Raw genomic sequence first — 20,483 nt, 5'->3', positions numbered from 1 at the left:
CGTGAAATCGATTTGTTGCATCTGAAAAAGTACACGTACATTATATAATTATTATATTACTACATAAACATATATAGTACATACGAAGTCGCTGCGATTGTCAAGTATAATACAAAAATAAAATGCGCGTTGCAATATGCACATTACAAATATTTATATAAATTAAAAAATATATATACATAAATATTATATATACACGTACATGTCTAATATTCGAGTCCATTTACTACACGTGAATCGATCTTCTCTATCTATATGAGAGTGAAATGAATGGTATTTAAATAAACACGAGATAATGTTGGAAGTATATGCAAAGATTTTCATTGTTGTTCAAACGGATTTTCAAAACAGAGCAATACAAAAGAAAGAAACAAAAAAAAAGATAAAATGAAATAAGAAAGCACACAAAAAAATATCAAAGAAAGAAAAGAAACAAAAACGATGTCACACTGAAATGATATAGAATTGTGTTGCGTGCTTGATGTATCAAAACCAGCCCGGTAGAGAGACTTTAGGTACGAAATCACTAATACTATTAATATGTATCAGTGTATCTTTTAATGGCTAGAATAAATGCTCTTATACTTTTCCATCTGCGTATATTGTGAGAGCAGCGTCAATATGAACACTAGAATAGTGAAACAGTAGTGTAGTATTGTGGTCAGTGTTTTTTTTCAATATTGTATCGTCGATCTAAGTGTGGTAGTGGCATCGATAATGTGTCACGTGCTTTGTACGAACGAAGCGTCGACAATTAAAAATTCCGAATTATTCTTTTATTAAAATTCAAAATTTTCTTGCATCCAATATTTCTCGTTCCAATTGCCATTTGTAATTCCGAGAGCTTATACATTCATTTAAATGTTATGCCTTCCTCGCGATCGCACGACACATTATCTGCCCTTAGTCAATATCTAATAAGCTACATAGCCAGCCTAGCAAATATTACTTAACGGTAAATGATTAACCAATACCTTGAAGGCTACAATAACCATAGATCATAGGAGGGTTTATTTTGTGGTAGAATTGAAAACACCTCGGCCGCGCGTAGTTACTAGTACCTTGTCACAGAATTTAGTCGATGCGCTATATAGTCGATGCGATATACATATTATAAATAGTCAGAATCTTAGTTGTGTGGTCTTTTCAATTAGTATCAAATTATGAAATTTCATGGATGCCTTTCTTTCTCTCTTTCTATATACTTCTATATACTCTTTTTCTATAAACTTCTTTGTTATATCTCCTACTCTCTGTTTAACCTAGAACGCTTTTAATCCGACTTCTTCTGTTAATCTGTTTTATTTTCTAATTTTTGTTCAGTTTTCTTATCTTTACTTTTAACCCTTCTCTCATTGTTTGAAACCTAGTCATCCGTTACACTCGAACCGTCTATACCGACGAATTTCTGCAACGCTTTGCTTTATACTTAACTTGTCTCCATGTACATATTTTAATTGTCTACGCATTACCTTTGCCTGCACGAAGAAAAATATTGCACAACAGAATCATCCGTTAGACACTCGTGAGTTAAAATTCACGATAGTGCTCATAGTCGCGCGTACTCACCTTCGAATATCCGATCGACAATTTTATTTTTTTAGGCTTCATTCGATCGCTCAGTACTTTTCTTCGTGCTTAGTTGCAGAAATTTCTATATTGGGACTTACGATCTACTATTTGCACTAACTAATCGAAGCAATTGAAATGAGTAAATGAAGGGAAAAGAATGATAAAATGAAGAGACAAATTTTTCTATCCGATTCTGATCAATCTCGTCACGGTATTAATGTGATCTGTTTTTCCTTGTAGATTTTATGTGGTCCCTGGGAGCATTACCTGATGGTGAGTATTGAAATATGCACGAACACGTACAACAAAACGACTCCAATGTCCAATGACATGCCTACCGTTCCGTAACAACGTTCAATCACGTTTGACGTAAGACCATCGTTGTAATATTCACGCGTCGATCAATCACGAAAGCGAAACGAAATTCTCTATGCTACTTGCTACGAGTTTTCTCGTCCTAAGTCTCATACATGATTCACCCACGGTACACGGATAAAATCGTGCAACCGTTCCACTTTGTGTGTCTCCGTAAATTTTTGCCTTTGTGAAAATACACTGGTTCATTAACGTAATTATTCGGTTAATGCGTACCTGGTTACTGGCATCATTCGATATTGCATCGGAGAAACGCGTTTGCCGTGTCAGAAATACGATACATTAATTTCATTCGAATTAAATCGAAATGTGAAAAACGAACTCGAGAGTATCTTTCTTCGTGGAAATTGTTTGACCAGTATAATTTTATAGAGTTTTTCAATCGAAAATGTTTTGTAGAGTAACACGGTACGTACTTGGGAAATGTTATATCTAATATATTTTACAGAAGGGAGCATGTAGGTCGTAGTTGATAGAGGACATATTTGTATATTAGATAGACATAACTTATTAAATCATACTTTTCAATTTATATACTGTAATGTAACAATTATTAGAAGTTTCTAATGATATTATACAGTGCTTTAGAAATACCTTAGTAGTATGGTTACCTAATGTCAAGATTCTTTTCATAGTTAAATATTCATTTGTACTCTCGATTCAAAATAAACGTATCACAGTAGTCTAGTTAAATAAACAATTGTTCGTACTTATAAGACATTTACTTGTATAAATAAAATAGTAATTTTCATGTGCTGATTTGGAAATTTATTGATGTTAAATCGAATAAAAGAAAGCCTACTATCACCGGAACGGACATAATAGGTAACAATGTTACAATAGCGCTAACTTAAAGAACAACAAATAAAAGTACGTGCAGTGCTTTCCTTAAAATAATTCAAATTGACCAGCTTTAAAATTAGAATTCCATAATTTCTACTAATCCACAAGCTTCGCTGACAATCAGAAGAGATCGGGAAAAACGACGTATCCCGTTTTAGCAACAAACACACGCATTCACACGCATCGTTACGATTCGACACGAAATATTCAACACGCTCCATAACCCTGCTCCATACGTTCCTGAAAAGCTTCCGAGCTCAAGTAACCAAGCACAATGAAGAAAAGCTGACAGATTCTTTTGCTCTGTTCACAGGTTTCCCAGCGGCGGCGTACGCGGCATACGCGGCAAGCCGCGGCTATTCTGGGTACCCTAGTTTCGGACTGCCCTACCCGACAGGTAACCACCTTAGCCTTAACCACCTTAACCACCATAATGCGGCCCACATCGCGCCCTTGAATCTGAACTTGAACCTAATACAGGCGCAGCCTGCCCCCCACCATAATCCGCCTACCCCTACACCGCTCTTTTACCATCCCAATTTGGACCTCTACAACGCCATGCCTCTGTGAACTAACTAATTATATATGTCTAATAATAATCTCGACATCGAGCTATGCGCACATATCTCTAATCAAAAGAAAAACTCACTTCCATTGCTACATCATTTTACTAACTGTGCTCTCGCTGTCGCTACTCGTTGGCCTGCTCGTCGTCGTCGTCGTCGTCGTCGTCGTCACTGTCGTCGTCGTCGTCGTCGTCACTGTCGTCACCGTCGTCACCGGCGTCAATGTCTTTGTCGTCTATTTAACACGAGAATCGGGCGGGTTACCAGTGCATGTCGGGAAATCAAGATGAGCTAATCGTCAGAAATTAAGCTTGGTTTGAAGGAGAGGGCAAGTAGCAGATCTCGTGCGCACAAGAATCTTGAGAGGTTGTGGAGCTTTTGTTACAGGACCGTCGGCCTCTTGCCGAAATTCTCATCCGAGAACAATGGCTCCTTAAGCACTCGAGATTGAGTTCGATTCGAAGCTTGACAATTTCGAATAATCGACTAATTTCTAAGCGGATTTCAAAGTGCTCCTTTGAAGTGGTCCTTCGAAGTGATCCTTCGAAGTGACCTCCGTCGCGAGTTCGAATTCTCGACGATGCGTGAAAAGATGTTCGTGAGAACATAATCGATTCCTCTATTAAAGAGGGCGAAGCGTGCATCGTCAATTCTGCTCGCGTTTTACGCAGTATCCTTTCCCGATCAGGCAGGTTGTGTTTATGAGACACGGAAGCTATTGGAAATCCATTTCCGCGGCAGAGTTCCGCTTTCGACGACAGGACACTCGGGAAAATAAGTGATCTAATGTTGCGTCACAGACCGACGTTCTATCGGGAACGGTACGGTTGTGCGCTGTACGTCCAACGCGAAGGACGTTGTATATTATTCAGCAACGTTTGCTCGGGTTCCGACGATCCTCAACTTCCGGGCCGAAGTTTCGACCGCCGGAGCACCGACAGTCGGTCTCACTCGATACGAAAGGAGTGGTGAACGTTGTACAAAATTGCTATAAATTATCGTATCGATATTATGTTGTCAAGGTTAAGATTTAAGATAGGAATAAGGAGATGCCGATTCTCTTCGGCCAATTTTCTACCCCGTTCCGTGTTTACCCGAAAAAGATTTTAAGAACAGTCGATTCATCTTGTAACGATTTATCCGTTTAATTTTTGCTTATGATACATATCTATTTGTTAAAATTTCGGACATTCAGCTGTAATTCGTGCCAAATAACAATTTTATCTTGACATTTTTTTAAAATTGCAGATAGCTTCTTCAGAGATAAGACGATATACTGATATTTTATTATATTTCATATCGAACCTAACTGCAATGCTAACAGAACTTTAAAGTATAATCTTTATTGGATTTTTATTTTAATTAAAATAAAAATTTATAAGTTCGTGATTGGTTGGTTTATATAACAAATTTTGTGTGTGTATAGAAACCTAAAGCCTCTCGCTTAGAAATTTGAAATAAAAGAATCGCGTATGTCGAATATGTTTATTCAGCATAGACATATAATCAGTATACGTCTCAAATTTGTTTTTATTTTTAGCGTTCCGCGGAATATATTTTTAAGCTCGCATGAATCAAAGTGAAAGATATTTACGGTTTAAAGATACGGTTATTCTCCAATCAAATTATATTGCAAGTTACAAACGTAACAAATCGTATTCGAGTTCTTGATGCTCGTCCGGAGAAATACGCATACACAAAGTCCCGCGATAAAAATGCAGATCGAAAAGAAGAAGAATCCAGCGAACTAGGACAAGATAATGAGAAGCTGATGTATGGGAAAAGTTACGTCGTTAAACAAACTCTGTGTTTCTTACCTCCTGCATTCGATAGCATCTTGCGTGCCTTCGACTGTCAATAACAAACTGCTCTGCTGGTACGGAATTTTCTTTCAAAGCATCGAGGCTTTACGATCCTCGAAACGCTTTAAAATTGCTTCTGCTAATCGATTAATCAATTTCAATTACGTTTTCCATCTCCTTCTTTCTCTTTTTCTTTCTCGCTCTCTTTCTCTCGGTATAGATCGTTAAAGCGTACATCGAACCGGATCGATCAATGTAGACGAATGAGGCAAACAACCAACGAGCAAAATGAAAATTTCAACGAATGAGTTAAAGGAACGGCCACGATACGAATACCCTCTGCTACTAAATAAATTTTCGATCGCTGCATAGGGTAAACTTATTTATTACGCGATACGATTCCACTGGAAATCGTTCCTACGAGTAGTGTATGCGCACGAACCTTCATACGATCTCATACGAGACACGAAGTCGTCGGATTTCAATTCCAACGAATACATATACAATTCCGATAATACATTTAAATCGACTGACTATCGAATCGATTGTAATTTAAGATTAATCGTGCGGTCGCGGAACGGGGTAAAATGTCATTGTTAATATTAGGTAGGGGTAAAGGGAGCGTATCGATTACAAACGATATGCGAGTGAACCGCATCGCGGTTAACCCTGTACGCATAGATATACACAAACGCAGGCTAGAGCAATTAATAGGAAACGTTTGGAAAATGAACGCGTCCATAGGTGGGTATCGACTGATCTAAATCGAACCGGTTGATTGGAGGTAGCTGCGGGCAAAGTTTTCGAGGTCAAGCGCCCTTCATGTTGAATTCGAACTCGAAATGAAAATCCGCAGGCCCACGTTCAGCAAATGAAGAAGCCCAAAATGAAGATTCGACCGTGTCGCTTCCCATAACCAGGACACTCCATCAGATAAAATTTTGTGCCGAAGCCGGGAATTATACGTTTACTACTCGCTTCGATCGTCTCGCGAGATGCGAAAATAACCCTCGGGAATTTAATGTGGTCATCGACGATTCCCATCGATTTGTTACTTCGTTTTATACTTTCTGTTCTGTCCTTTCCGCCGACTTTTATTTGTTCGTTAATTATTTCCCTCCGTATTTTTGCAGTCTCGTTATCGTATTGGTTATTTTTAGATAATCGATATGGATATCGATAGCGTTTGTTAAACTCTACTGCGTTGCGTCGAAACGACCGTTCGAGAGATAACTATGTCCGTGTGTAATGGAACCACGTGAAAATAAAGAAATATAGTACAGTAATCACGTCTCCTATGGTGAGCTTTCGCAGACGTAATGCTAGTTCCGAAGAAAAGCTTCTTTCGATCCCCGTAACTACTGCACCCCTGCCCTCTGTCCGCCGCTCGACCGTTGCTCTTACACGTCTTACTAGCCCATTTGTTCCCTTCTCTTTTGTCCATTTTTGGCCATTTGTCTGCTACACTCGTCTTTCTCCGCGAACTTTCTCTCTTTCTCTGTTTGATCTTTTCTCATCATTCCTCCGTGCGAGCTCCTCGAAGAGGAAATTTCGAGGCGAAAGTTTTCAACTTCTTCCTCCCTGCACTTTGTATCTCCATCCTGCCCTCGGTTTGAACTTGTGATACCACCCCTTTATGTGAAGCATGACACGAAAATAGCAAAGCAATAACATAACGCCAATAGAGGCGGACAAACTGCGACAGGTGTCCCATGCACGTCGACCGGACATAAATTAACTGCAAGGAAACAGACGTAAACGCTGCTGTGTGAAAAAAGAACATCGTGTGCATATCGACGAAAACAATATATATTATGCGACGAATAACGTAAACGGTTTCGAATATCGCGCTTTTTTCGCCGTTGATCTAATCGTCGTGATATATATATTTTATTATTTTTTCCCGTCGAAGTACATCGATCCTAAGAATAATTCACGTGGACGAGCAGAAAGAGAACTCATAAATAATGCATAATGTTTTTCGGACGTTGGTTCATCCCTCGGAACGAACATCCCTTCCTCGTGCGTCCTCTTTTTCTTCGATTCCCTCCGCCATTTCAAAAAAAGAAACCGGCATATTTTTACTTTCCTCCAGAGACCATACGTCCCGATGTTCCCTGGAATCGTTTCCAATTTCCCTCACCGTCCGCTATTTAACGCATTTGTATAACCTCCAGTCCGGGAAGTGGAGCGGTTGCGCGACCGCAAACGCTCCCTCCTCTTACTTCCTTTTTTTCTGTGCTTTCTTTCGTACTTTTGCGTATAGTTCACGAGGCATGGCGGTAGAAGGGAGAAAAAGAAATTGTGGGTAACAACCACCAATGATTGATCACTGCGAACGGAAACCCCTCCGCCTTAAAGTCGTCCGTATACTCCCAATGTCCGAAAAACATTCGTCGGTGAAGCCACCCTCTCTTTCTCTCTTCGAATATGAAAGAGGGGTGGCCGATATGCGATCGGTGCGCGAAAATGAATTTTCTCCTTGTTGAAAAGATATTTTCCGAGAGATATCGAACTCACGCGTCGGAATTTGCAATCGAGAGAAATTCTCGTTCGACCGTGGGCGGCAGTTAGACTCGCGTTAGACACTACCCAATGAAGGAATACGTGTATATATATATAGATAGATTTCTCTTAGATGGTTGAAGAGGTGGTGGTGTTAGAGTGATTTCACGTAAAATCGCTCGCGACGGAACCTGCTCGTTTGTTCGCCGAGTCGATCCATCAAGAGAGATTAAAAGATTTCCTTGTGCCTGGGCTAGCCCTTTGTTTCAGGGAGAAATTGTACTGTGACGGGATATCGGACGATGGACTGGTTCACGGTGCTAATGTTTTTTGAAATACGAGTACTTTCATTTTGTTGATTACATGTTTGGTTACATTTAGTTAAATCGTGTCAAATACATGTTTGATGTTAACGTACATAGCCATGGTGAATAATATCGTATATTGTCATGAAACTAACATGACGATACATTTAACAACGAAATAATTAACGGGTGTAATACAAATTCCAAAATCAATTTTACGGTGTCTGTTTCATTAAACTTTTATATTGTTTTCCGTTTGGGCTGCCGAAAATTAAGTTACACATAACCAATTTTTAATAAGAAATTTTGATATTTTGCAACAAGAAAATCATAAATTCTACTCACATAATCACTTTGACCACAGAAACGCTTGAATGTTGTACATGCCAGACCAATAACTACCGTTACCTTTGTGAACGTTCGAAACTTTGGCGAATGTAGTGACGTGGGAATAATTTTCCACGACCAGCTACTAGAAACTATTACCTTCCTCCGACGGCTTGATACGTTGAGAGAAGTTGTTGCATTCGCGATCGAATCCGACCGACTAAATAAGCAAGCACATGGGGCACCGTGCTCGCAGTTTCTCCGTAACGACGTGCCAGTCGCGTCTAGTTTTGTCACTTTGTGGTGTGCTGCATGCCAACTGTCGAGAAATTCCTTGACAACTTGTCCATTGACCAGAGAATCAGAACGTATGCGATGTTGTGATCGTTTCTAACCTAAACGCACCAGAGAGAAAGGGAGGAAGACTGTTGTCGAGAGGAAAGACTGTTATTGCGCGCAAGAGAAAGAAAGATTTGACTTACAAAACAGATTTTTTTGAAAGAAAACTAAAACTTGCGACCACCCAGTGCGACTACGGGACTCAGAGGGGGTTGGTGGTACTTTCAGGTGCCTTGGGACTACCGCCCTTATCAGCCGGAGACACATCGCTACACAGCCTCTCCACAGAGTACAGAATCATTCCCGAACAATGAGCGGACCGATGCAAAAGGTCGTGGAACGTATGCGAGAGCGTGTGTACTACGAGAATCATTAGGGGAAACGTGTAGATCGGGATCGAGGGATGCGTGTTGTGTAACCGTAATGTGATTATTTAGCAATAACAAGATGCATGAAAGGGGAGGGGGGAAATAAAGCAAAGGGTTGCGTATATATTACTCTAACGGCATTTTTTGCTTCTAGTCGAGATGATAATACGATCAATACATATACGATTCATCAGTGCGATGTGTACTACATATGCGTAATAACACCGATTAGATCGTGTGAAAAAAAAGAGAGACTTGCGAAAGGTGAGCTGCTAAAATGCTTAGTTCTTCGTTCACGTCGAGACAAAATCCAGCTCTTTTTTGCAGTTCTTCTTATAATGAGTCTATCCCTCCGACTAATAACGGTTTCATCGAGCTTTCTCGTAGGATTGGTACTAAATAGACGTAACGACGACTTTCCCGAATATAATCGTGATAATGAGTTTCCTTCTCTCTTTTCTTCTTTGCATTTCTGAGGCAGAGGAAGTTTAGTACGCGAATCTATCATCTCGCGACTTCGACGAACTTTAGCACAAGATTTCTTATAAGACGCAAAAATAAATCAGCACACCTTTTATGTGCTTCTTTCCTCTTTTCTCTGCTCCCTTCCTTTTCGTCTCTAGCTTTCTTTATCGCCTATTCTAAATTCTCAGAGTCATCCTTTTTTCTTCCTTTCTTCCTTACACGTTTTCCTTGGTTTTCCTGCAATGCGAAAAAGTCTGAATATAGAGTAATTTCGAAAATATACGCAATGGATACGCAATGTCGTCGGCAAATTGTACACTGATTGTAAACTTTTGTTATCTTATTTATTGTTTGGATTATACGCATAATGTTGAGAATACAATTGTTCTTTCAAAGATTCACATGTTTTCTTTTCTATGTATTTTTGTCTGTTCCTTTAACTAAACGAATTTACGAGCAATGAAATTCATTAGCGAAGTTGAATTGTTATTTAACTTGAACTTTCCGAAGGGGGGACTATTTTTATTTCTTAGTAATCACGATATTTTAATTTTATTAGTATAATTTCAAATATGGTTAATGAATGGTCATTGTATATTTGTTCTAAGTAAATATTCATTGCACGGTGCAATGCGAAAAGTCGTCAGGAGTTGATTAAATTTGGAGTAAATCGGTTTCAATTTTGAACATGTATTAACCTAATTCTTATAATCTTCGCGCTAATTGAAATTTCCGCTTTCAGTGGGTACCAGCAAATTAATGGTTGTTGCGATTCGTTAAATAAACGAGATATAGAACGTTAAGCGGCGAAATGTTGCATCGCGCTACTTATCAGTATCCCACCCTATCACTTTTCAAACATTCAACATTTTTAAACATCATACTTAAAGCTATACGCTGTCTTTTCACCAACCAACTCTAGCAGATTGTCTTTTTTCCAAAATAGTCTTTCTTGATTTATAATTTTTTCGCCTTTCATATATTTTCAAACTCCAGAGAATCAATTTTCCAAGAACCATAGGTAAATTTTATTAATTTCGTGTCGAATTCAGTGCAAAATTTACGCAACTTTTTCTAACATAAAATATACTTGCGATGGTTTTCCGTTTGTACATCAAGAAAATTTATTACCACAATATCTCTCTATTGGCAAAGTTATTTTTAAAGGGCTGCTATGAACTAGTTCGGAATTTCTTTAATTATTTATCGCGATTGTAAAGCTTTTTAGTCTGTTAAGGCCTCTGATTTTGGTATACTGGGTGCAAAAGATATAATGCGGTCGTAAAACCTGTCAAGGGCTAAACTTTATTTCGTTTCGAGGGTTGAAATGCTTAACATTTTGATATATTTTACGAGTATATGGATTTCCAGCCCAGAACTGTTGTACACTAATGAATGTAGTTCCTTAGTGCTTTAATCCTTCCTATCCATTCTATATTAATTATGCAAGGTAAATGCTCGAACTCATATTTTCTTTATATCAACAAAAGCTACTTCAAATTATATACCAAACATATCAATTTACAACTACGTTATGTCATCTCTACCTAATATACCAAAGTACATACATACTTCATTTTTCACTGTAATAAACACGAATATGTCATAAACAACAGTTTGTTATGGAAATCAATTATTCTATGTAACATCAATTTTACCCATCCAAAATCTACGTATCAAACACGCCACTATCCTCTTACTCACCATCTTCCTCATACAGAAGATCGAAATATAAATCAATTACAATTTTCACCCTGTCCACCCTCGATATACTTCCATCAGACATTCTTCGCGACGTAATAGGTGCTCCGTCCAAATTGACACCTGCACGCGCGCATTATTTACAACATAGCAGACCGATATCGCGCAGCAGTCGTTCACACGATCGATGAGGTTTCTCCGAGAACACTCTTTCAACCCGGCGATATTTCTCCGGCAGTTCGATGCACGATCGGTGTACGCGTGCACACACGGTGTATACACACGTGTGTGCGTACACGCATACGTCGTATCGAAGTCCCGTCCTTTCATTGGGAGTCTGGCTGTGTAACCGTGACGGGGCAACGACGAAGCAACCAGGGGGTTGAGGGTTGCACAGTAGGAGAGGTGCACCGTCGTATTTCACAGTCATTACCGTAACGTGTTACTGTGCGCGCTCGTTGCGCCACGCAATAAATCGTTGGTTACCGTTACCATGGATGGTGCGCAAGGAGGGAACGGGTGTTCGAGGGGTGGCAGCGGGTTATTGTGGCGTCCTAAACCCCCACTGCTCGTATTAGCCCTCGAGCAAACGATGCGACGCGGTCTGTTCGTAACAGTCGTAACCTCTTTTTCCTCTCTTTCTCCTACTCTTATCTAAAACCGTTCGTTTAGAAATTGAGCCTCGATTCCCAGCGATCTTCCGAAGAAGATTGACCCAAGATGTAATTCATACCTGCGTTTCGACGTAACGCTTCTTTCTTTATATTCTCTTCTTTTTTTTTAACACGGAGATCACAAATGAAGAACATGATAAATTATATTTTTAATTCTTTTATTGTAGAACCATTTTAAAATTCAACACATTGTCAACCAATTTCATGTCAAAACGTATCTTCTCATTTTATTTTGGGATTAAATATGCGTCCTCTATCATATTTGAACATTTAAAGTGTGTTGATAACACCAGTTGCGCAGACTAATTAATTAAATTTCTTAATCGTTTAGTCGTTAAATTAATAAAAAAAAGCATACAACAATCAAAAAATCAATAAAAGTAGACTTACCATATTTTCCCCATGTGGTCGTCGTTTTCAAGTTTTCTTGAAAGATTCTCTATTTATTATATTTATCATTCACCTCTATACAAGAAGATGCTCTTCTTTACAATCACAATATACGCAACTTCAATCGAGTGTTATTTTTTCGGCGAAAATGCGAAGGGTCGAATCAATACCTCCCCTGAAAAATAAATCTGTCCTGATCGAAGCATCGCGTTGACATAAAACTAACTTACGATCTTTGCCAGCGTTCCCTGTTATATAATACACATCCTTGCGAGAGAGGTAAAGTCTCGCGAATCCAGTCCGCTTTTCAGTTCTTCCCGCGACGTTGCACTTTCTATCGTATCGTGCGCTTCTAAAGGGTTGTACGCCCTTGTACCACTGTACCATACACACGAATACGCATGTACACACTGACGCGCCGGACACCGTTGTACATATTGCGCAACGTAGCTCTCAGCTGCGCTCGAAGCGTTCGAACCGGAGAAGGGCTGGGGTTCGAGCTAAGAATCCCAAGTATCCGAAGCTTACACGCGACACCTGCCGGTCTGTGGATTTCGCGGCGTCGTCGTAGCGCGCGTGCACGCGAGCGCGCATACACACATTGGCTCGTCTGCTCGTTTGGAAGGACGAACGGAATCTCATCTTCGTACGTGTTCGGTACAAATACGTTCGAGATAGCAGGAATATACGGGAGCAGTCGGAAAGCGGTCGGAAAGCGGTCGTGATCGCGTGCTATATACGACTATGCATGTCGTTCGCGCGACGTGAGCCGCTTTTGGACCAAGCGTGTACATACGCGCGTTTATACGGTTACATATGGACGGGTAGGTACGTGGGTGGGTGCAGTGGGTTCTCCGCGAAACGTGCGAAATTAACAGAATCTGACCGTATAGAATTTTATCCTCCTTTTTTTTTAAATCGGCACTTGTTTAAACGTCGAATAAATAGATTAAATTGCCGTAATTTTCATATCGAAATAATCGTTAACGCATTGACCTCCACGTTGTGGAGGTTGCTAGAACCTGTGCATTGACCGACATTAGAAAGTGATCACGTGGATGATACTAACGATCGACAACGAAATTAATTAAAAATATTAAAATATTCAGATTATCATATTGAGATATACAACACTAATATGGCATCATGATCCGACAGTCGACCCGTTAAAGAAGGGTTAGTTAATGGTTAAAACCAATCGTAGTTGTTTGTGGAATGCATCGAACTGTAGATAGAGTTACTAGGGAATGTACAAATACGGTCAGCAATAACTTAACAATACGCTGGTGTTTGCTATCCATACACACATCCACGTATGTGCTCGTGGAAATATACATACTTATATATATATATATAAAAAGGAATAAATTATATATACACAATTCATATAAATAAGAAGAAGAATTATATACATATAAATATATGTATATATATATATATATATAAATATACAAAGGGAACTATGTAAATTAATGTTGTTCATATTTGTTGATATACGGACCGTATATACATTGTCAATCGAACATTACTCATTTGTACGATGACGAACAACCATTGATCGATAGATTAAATATGCTACTGTAATACGCGGCGTTATTCGTCGGATCGGCCTCTTTAAGCTCATACCTTTTCTTACGAAGGACATGATCGCTGATATTCTCTTTCGCTATATATTTTTGCGGCACGTTTGGTCCTATCTTGTTTCGTTTCCTATTATTATTTCGTTTGATATTGTACGATGTTTCGTGTTAGCTTTATTATTATTCATCGTTGTCGCAAACAATGCGATATTGCGACATCCCTAATTACAAGGAACGATTTGACTGACAAGCCAGATTTTGTTCGTTCGCGATTGGCATCGCCTCATGTTTTCAAAGAGACAAAACAATCGTATTGTCTGACTAGAAAACTCTATTTTCAGTTCTATCAGTATTTTTTAAAAGAGATCCATACCATTACAATTGGTGAGAACGTGACTGGTCGATGTTTGAAATTTGTCCACTTACATGTTGATCTTTTTTGTTACAATTTGATCATTGCGTCAAAGCATCGAACGTACGTACACCTTTTGCAAGGAAGTACCTTTCCGTTAGCTAAATACAGCCAATTTATTGTCTACGTGTTTCGCACGCATCCTGCAGAGAAATAATATATCCGCTATTGAAAAAAAATCCTGTTTGAGTTTGAACACTTCCATACATCGATGAGTCACGATTTTTCTACCCAGCAGAGGAACAGTGTTGGGAAAGCGTTAGCGTGAAGCTGTCATCGAAACGAGCGCGATTTTGCCGCGAGCGTGTTTGCTGAATATTTTTTCACGATGAGAGCTGAACGAAAAAATCGCAGCTACCCTTCCCCAACTCTGAGCAACAACGAACCACCGAGCCTCTTAATTGCTCTGGTATCCGCTAAAAAAACTCGTATACCGAAATAACCGTGATCGGAAATGAACAGAAAGAAATAAAGACAGAAAAAAAGAATTATATAATGTATATATGTATACACCCTCTTCTCACGTGAATCTCTTGACCGGAAGTTACGAAAATGTTCACAGACGCATGGCTGGCAAACTCTGTGGTCCTTCGTCAAGCAAAGCGTCGTCTGCCTCTACCCCCATTCCATTAGGTATTGCTAAAAACACAAGATATGTCGAAAAGAGAAAACCGTCACGCGCGCGCAACACCATCCATACATGTACACATGACACTTATCGACATATTATCATCCACATGCAAAACAAGAACACATACACACATCTTATACAAAGAAAACACTGAAAATGTGCGCGGGCATGCTGGCTCACTGCACACATATGTACACATATATGAGAAAATAGCTGCGATACAAGGAAAGAGATTAGTTGCGTAAGCGCAGCGCTGCTTTCCGCAAAAAAATTTGACGTTCGAATAGACAGGAAAGAAGGAAAAGTCCCTGCGAGGGATGAAACGGGTAAAACACGTAAACACCGAACCGAGAAAGGGAAAAGAGAGAAATCGATGCACGCGAGAGACGGGGCCGAGTATTTATCCGGTTTACCCGAACATCAAGGCCCCCCTCAGCCCTCCTCTGACGTTCTCTCTTTTTTCTGCTCCTCCATTTCATCAACTAAAACTACTACTACAACTTCTTCTTCTTCTTCTCTTTACTGGTAGAACCGTAGGTAGTTAATGTATATCTTCTCTTATATCGTCACACTTTGAAAGGAAATTATATAACAAGGAAACAGAAAAGAGTACAGAGATGAACGCACGGTCCGAATCTAGGATGCCCAAAGGCGAGGCTGTTGCGCGTTCGTACGCTTGGTGTACGTGAGGAAATACCTAGTTCGTTTTTTTAATTGAACGTTCGTTCGATATCCACGTTTTCAGTTTTGGCGGAAGATCTCCAGCTTCTCCAGTTTTTCCAAGGTATTTCAAAACGAACTGTGGAATCGTTTGCTTCGAGAACATTTAGCAGTAAATAAAAGTTTAGCTCGTTTTACAGATACATATGTATATTTGGAAAATTCTGAATTTTAGATTTAGTTTAAAATGCTAAAATTTGACAAGAGTGTCGAAGTTATTTTCTATCGAAAAACGTCAACGTATGATGATTTGCGACAGTCTCACCAGCCAATCAATATGATAGCCGAGTATGTAGCCCCGTGGAGATAAGCAGCGATCTAGCGTAAAAGAAAAATCAAGATCGAAGTCAGAATCATTCTTGCCCCTTCTTTATTGTGCATGCGTATGTGTGGGGAAGGCAAGGTTGTGACAAAGTGAGAAATGAATCCGTTCGAAGACGTACAACGCAAGTAGATAGTTGCAAGCTTCGGGGTAGACACAGGTGCAAGAAGAAAGTATAATGATAAATTGATTTATCGCAAGGAGAATTGTGCGTAGGTCGATGTTTAAATATTCCGATATCCTTTATATCTCTCTGTCTCTTTTCCTAGGTTCCTGGATCCAGATTTCATTCCTTCAAGCCTAAATCGTCCAGTTCTTCCTCTCCATCGACGCATCCAAGTCCTTGTCACCATGATTCCTGTCAGTCTGAAAAAAAGTTTAACGTGTTTCTCTCTTGTAGTCGTTTGATCTTTGTAGTGGTTGAAATGTAGTCACATTCTATGTAATCTCTAAGCTAAACAGTTTTAATCGAAAACACTTAGCGTAGGTCATATAGACATAAAACGATATAGGCGTTTCCGAATGTTCAAGCTGAAGTATCCTGTCGGTATTCTATGTATGAGAACGGCTTAATAGATCGTTTATGAGAATGTTTAGAGAAATCGAGTTTCCTGCAATCACAATTATCACGTGGAATAATAATTTATTTTGATATGATTTGTGATGTATTGTTTGAAACTTGAGAAACAATTATCACAACAAATTTGTTGAGAAAGTAATTAATTGGAAAGGCCAAGAATATTTTCGAATATTTCAATGACTAAGACCTTTCGATTCTTTTTAAATTTAAATGAACACATACCGTGGCTTGGAAGTTTTGAAATAACCATCAAACCGAACTGTTTCTACGAACTCAGGAGCAATTCATTTCGAAAATACATTTCGTGCTTTCAAACACGGTCAAACAGATTGAATTTAAAACATTAATAAAGGCACGCCACGCACGCAAACGCCTGCACAGCCGCTTTTCATTGGAAATTCTTAATCCGATGGTATTCTACGATTTATTTCGGTTAATGTTGTTTCGCGACTAGATGCAGATATAGAAGCGAAGATCGCATTATAAAAGCGAGATCTAGCGGACGACACAGAATCGACAGGATGCTGAAGTTGCGATACTGCTGTCTCTTATCCAGAGCAAATTACGTATTGCTAAACGTAGAGAGTAAGGCATCCGCTAAAAGTTAGGCGAAAGTAAAGAAAACATAAGAAAGAGAGTACCGACCCTCGTAGAAGAGATTACCGCACCGAAGCAAACCGCCCAAAAGACAGTTAATGAGAAAATTATGCTTTCTGTATCGTTCTTCTGTTTATCTTCCACGCCTGTTCGATGTCCTCGATCTTCACCCTCCGCCACCTTTTCGTCGAATATTGCTAATGGAACGTGAAAGCAAGGACGACATCGGGAAAAGGGCGCTAAGTCCTCTGATTAATTATTAGAACATAAACGTCCGTGATAATTACGACTAGCAAAAGTTTCCTTATCGGTTTGTAACCAAATAAGACATTGAACTAGTGTAGTAACGTGAAAATAAAAATTTAGGGAAGAGGATTTGTCATAAGAGGAAATATAAGATAATGTTTGTATTTTAGCGTTAACATTTGTTTTCCTATTTTTTTGTTTCTTTCAAAATGACCATATTCCTAACAGATTATCAATTCAATTTGATACCTTAATTATCAATGTTTGAATAATCATACCGAGTTACTACTTACACTTTACAATTTAATACTCTTCATAATGCTAGAGGTCTTCTTCAAATGGTTAAACAAGAGAGACATCGCGCAAACAAACACGAACAGTTTTTTAGCCAACAATTATAAAACACGCATGTCAGTAATTGCAGTTTAATTTTAATTAATCCGATAAATAAAGCAGTTTAATACTTACGTAGCATCTATTGTCGCGCTTTTCGACTAATTATACGTATAGCCTTCGGCGACTGATTTCGAAAACAATCGTGACCCAACCAATCCCTTAATAGGACTATTGATATCCCATTAATGTCAACAAAATAGCACGCATCGACTCCTGTCTCCCGTGACCTGTTTGCGATGTATATACAATTCACAGCCGGTGATCCGGATTAACGATGGTAATTAATTACGACGAAAGACTCAACGAGGAACATTCATTCTACAACGCGTTGCCGCGAATCCTTTCTCGAGCCCTTGCTTTCTCGATCGTCCAGTTTCGACGTCCCTTAACGATATTTTATCCCTGAATCCGACCCATCTCCCGTTGTGCAACGTAGTATACGTTCCACGAAAGCTGTGATTCGTGATTTCGATTCTATTGTGTCTTTTTTTTCGAGTCGTCGTTAATGAATGAAAAAACGAGTAAGAGAACAAGAGAAAAAAAGATAACGTAAGAAAAAGCTGGGATAAAAGACTAAGATCGAACGATCCTGCGAAGGATTGCGAGCCACGATACCGACATTCACGGCGTGAATCGCGTGCATACACGATGTATAGGAGTTTGCGTGCACGAAAAGCAAAAGATGACGAGGACCGAGCTGTCCGTCCTTGGTCTCTCGTACCTTTAATACAGTATTAAGAGGAAGCGAGGAATTACGAGGAAAGCAAATCAGGTTTTAAAACGCTCGCTTGCATGAATTTATAGTTTCTTAATAGAGCCAGCGACATGAACCCGTACAAGAAAGCATCGGAAGAAGAGATGGGAATAAAAAGTATACGGAATGATTGGAAAGAAAGAAAGAAAACTAGTGGACATTGAGGATTTTGCGAGAAACCGACGAGAGAGACAATTCAGTCGCTGGCGTTAATTAAGCTGATGCCAAAGAGAAGATACATCTGTCCTGAGCTTATATATATGTTAACGACACGATGCTTAAACAATATTATTGATACTTTTATGCGTGGCTATAGTTCGCTCGCGTTAACATCACCGTCCTCTGTAACAAAAAAAAAAAAAAAGAAAAAAAGAAAAAAGGAGAAAAGAAAGAGAAAGAAAGAAATAAGAAACACGAAAGAAGAAATAAATAAAATTGTTTGTCATTGCGATTATTATACGAAAAATTTCGATTCTACATTACTTACTTTTGTTCATATTTTCGATGGATTTTTCTCGTTTATCGTTTATCACCTGAAACGAAGAAAGAGAAAGATTTTAAAAAAATTGTTAGTTAAATTTCCGCGACATGTATACGTCGATATAAAAAAAAAAAACTTGACGCGGTTAACGTTATCGAGCTATGGTCCGATTGTTGCTATTCGTAAGAATTGTTGTTATATCGCTGTGATCGCGCGTGGGTTTCTATAATACGTTGCCCGATCCGGAATCCGATCGATCGACCGCCTTTTGCACCCTCACCGAATTATTTGCGTCGACGACGAGTAAGCGAAGTGCTAAAAGGCACCAGCATCCGTAAGAATACTTGAAGACACGCGTCGTTCTCGTCACTCGTAATAAGTTAGAAAATTGGGGAAACGTTCAAAACATTATACCGTCCATGATGATGATGATGATGATATTGAAATGTTTAAATATGGATAATCGCTAAATATTAACGATCGAAATAAGGCGTTTTGTGCAGTCGGTTTTTTCGATTTTTGCCCCCTTAATCTTTCTATGACGTCGAATCATTGTCTGAACGCGGAGATTTCGATAATACGAAGATCTGAGTGTCATATAGGAAGGAGATGAAAATTTTATACTAATTTACTCTCTCGACATATAAATCTTTTCGATCGTCGATCGGATAATATTTACGTCGTTTACATTTTTCAAATGTACATAAAATATATTTTAATGATCGTTATGGACTAACTTTAACGAACTTTATTATTAATCTCGGACTCGAACGTATGCATTTTTATTATTACGAAAGGATATTGCGTTTTTTTAAAGTTTATTTTTTATCATTGCCGCTCTGATGCACGTGTTGTTTAAACGGAAATTATCTCAGGAAGTCACTTCAAGTTTTCTTACCCATGCTTACAGATGACGTTCGACTCATTGGCCGATGAGAATTGTATATTATACATACGCGTATATATATCTTTCTTGATGTAAATTTAAAGGGAAAAAAAAAAAGATAAAACGAAACGCTTCTTCTTTGAAACTTTATGCTCTAACGACGATGCGCCTTGCAAACGATGCTTGTAAAGGAATAACCGAATTTCCGAGACCATCCAGCGAGGTTCGGGCAATTTATTAAAAACCGCCAACGATAAGACGAGAAAACAAATTGATAAGTGGAAATCTGCAGTCACGAGAGTTTTGTAAACATTTCAATGGGTACTCGGTAAAATGAACAAAAAAACGTAAGAAACAAAATATATAAAAAAAAAAAAAACAATAAGATGAAAAGAAACGTAACACCTAATATCTATCAGAGATATCGCTCTGAATCAAAATGAGAGAACAAGTTTATTTACACGTGCGTACATATTAACGACACAATGTAATAATTCGCTGAAGCTCTATTATTATAATGATTAAGGATTATAAATAATGAATGTCTGTAATAAATAAAATCTACCACGCAAAACGGATGATATTGAAAGGAAAAACAGAACATCCATCGCATCTCGTATTAGAAGAAAAAGATCTAGAGATATGG

General features: G+C 38.8%; 1 protein-coding gene across 5 annotated transcripts in view; it reads left to right on the top strand.

Moving 5' to 3' along the window:
• LOC126918485 (RNA-binding protein Musashi homolog Rbp6) overlaps positions 1 to 20,483 on the top strand; it is a 771,768-nt gene that overhangs the window by 721,483 nt on the left and 29,802 nt on the right. For 4 of the 5 annotated variants that reach the window (XM_050726419.1, XM_050726418.1, XM_050726416.1 and 1 more), the window contains 2 exons: positions 1,813 to 1,845; positions 3,104 to 3,187. In XM_050726419.1, coding sequence (XP_050582376.1) covers positions 1,813 to 1,845; positions 3,104 to 3,187 — 117 coding nt within the window. The remainder of the gene's footprint in view (positions 1 to 1,812; positions 1,846 to 3,103; positions 3,188 to 20,483) is intronic. The other variant, XM_050726417.1, reaches the window with a different exon arrangement.

This window comes from Bombus affinis, chromosome 7 (assembly GCF_024516045.1).
Source record: "Bombus affinis isolate iyBomAffi1 chromosome 7, iyBomAffi1.2, whole genome shotgun sequence".
Classification (NCBI taxonomy): domain Eukaryota; kingdom Metazoa; phylum Arthropoda; class Insecta; order Hymenoptera; family Apidae; genus Bombus; species Bombus affinis.
The sequence above is the reverse complement of the archived record's forward strand: the minus strand, read 5'-3'. Positions and strand labels throughout refer to the sequence as shown.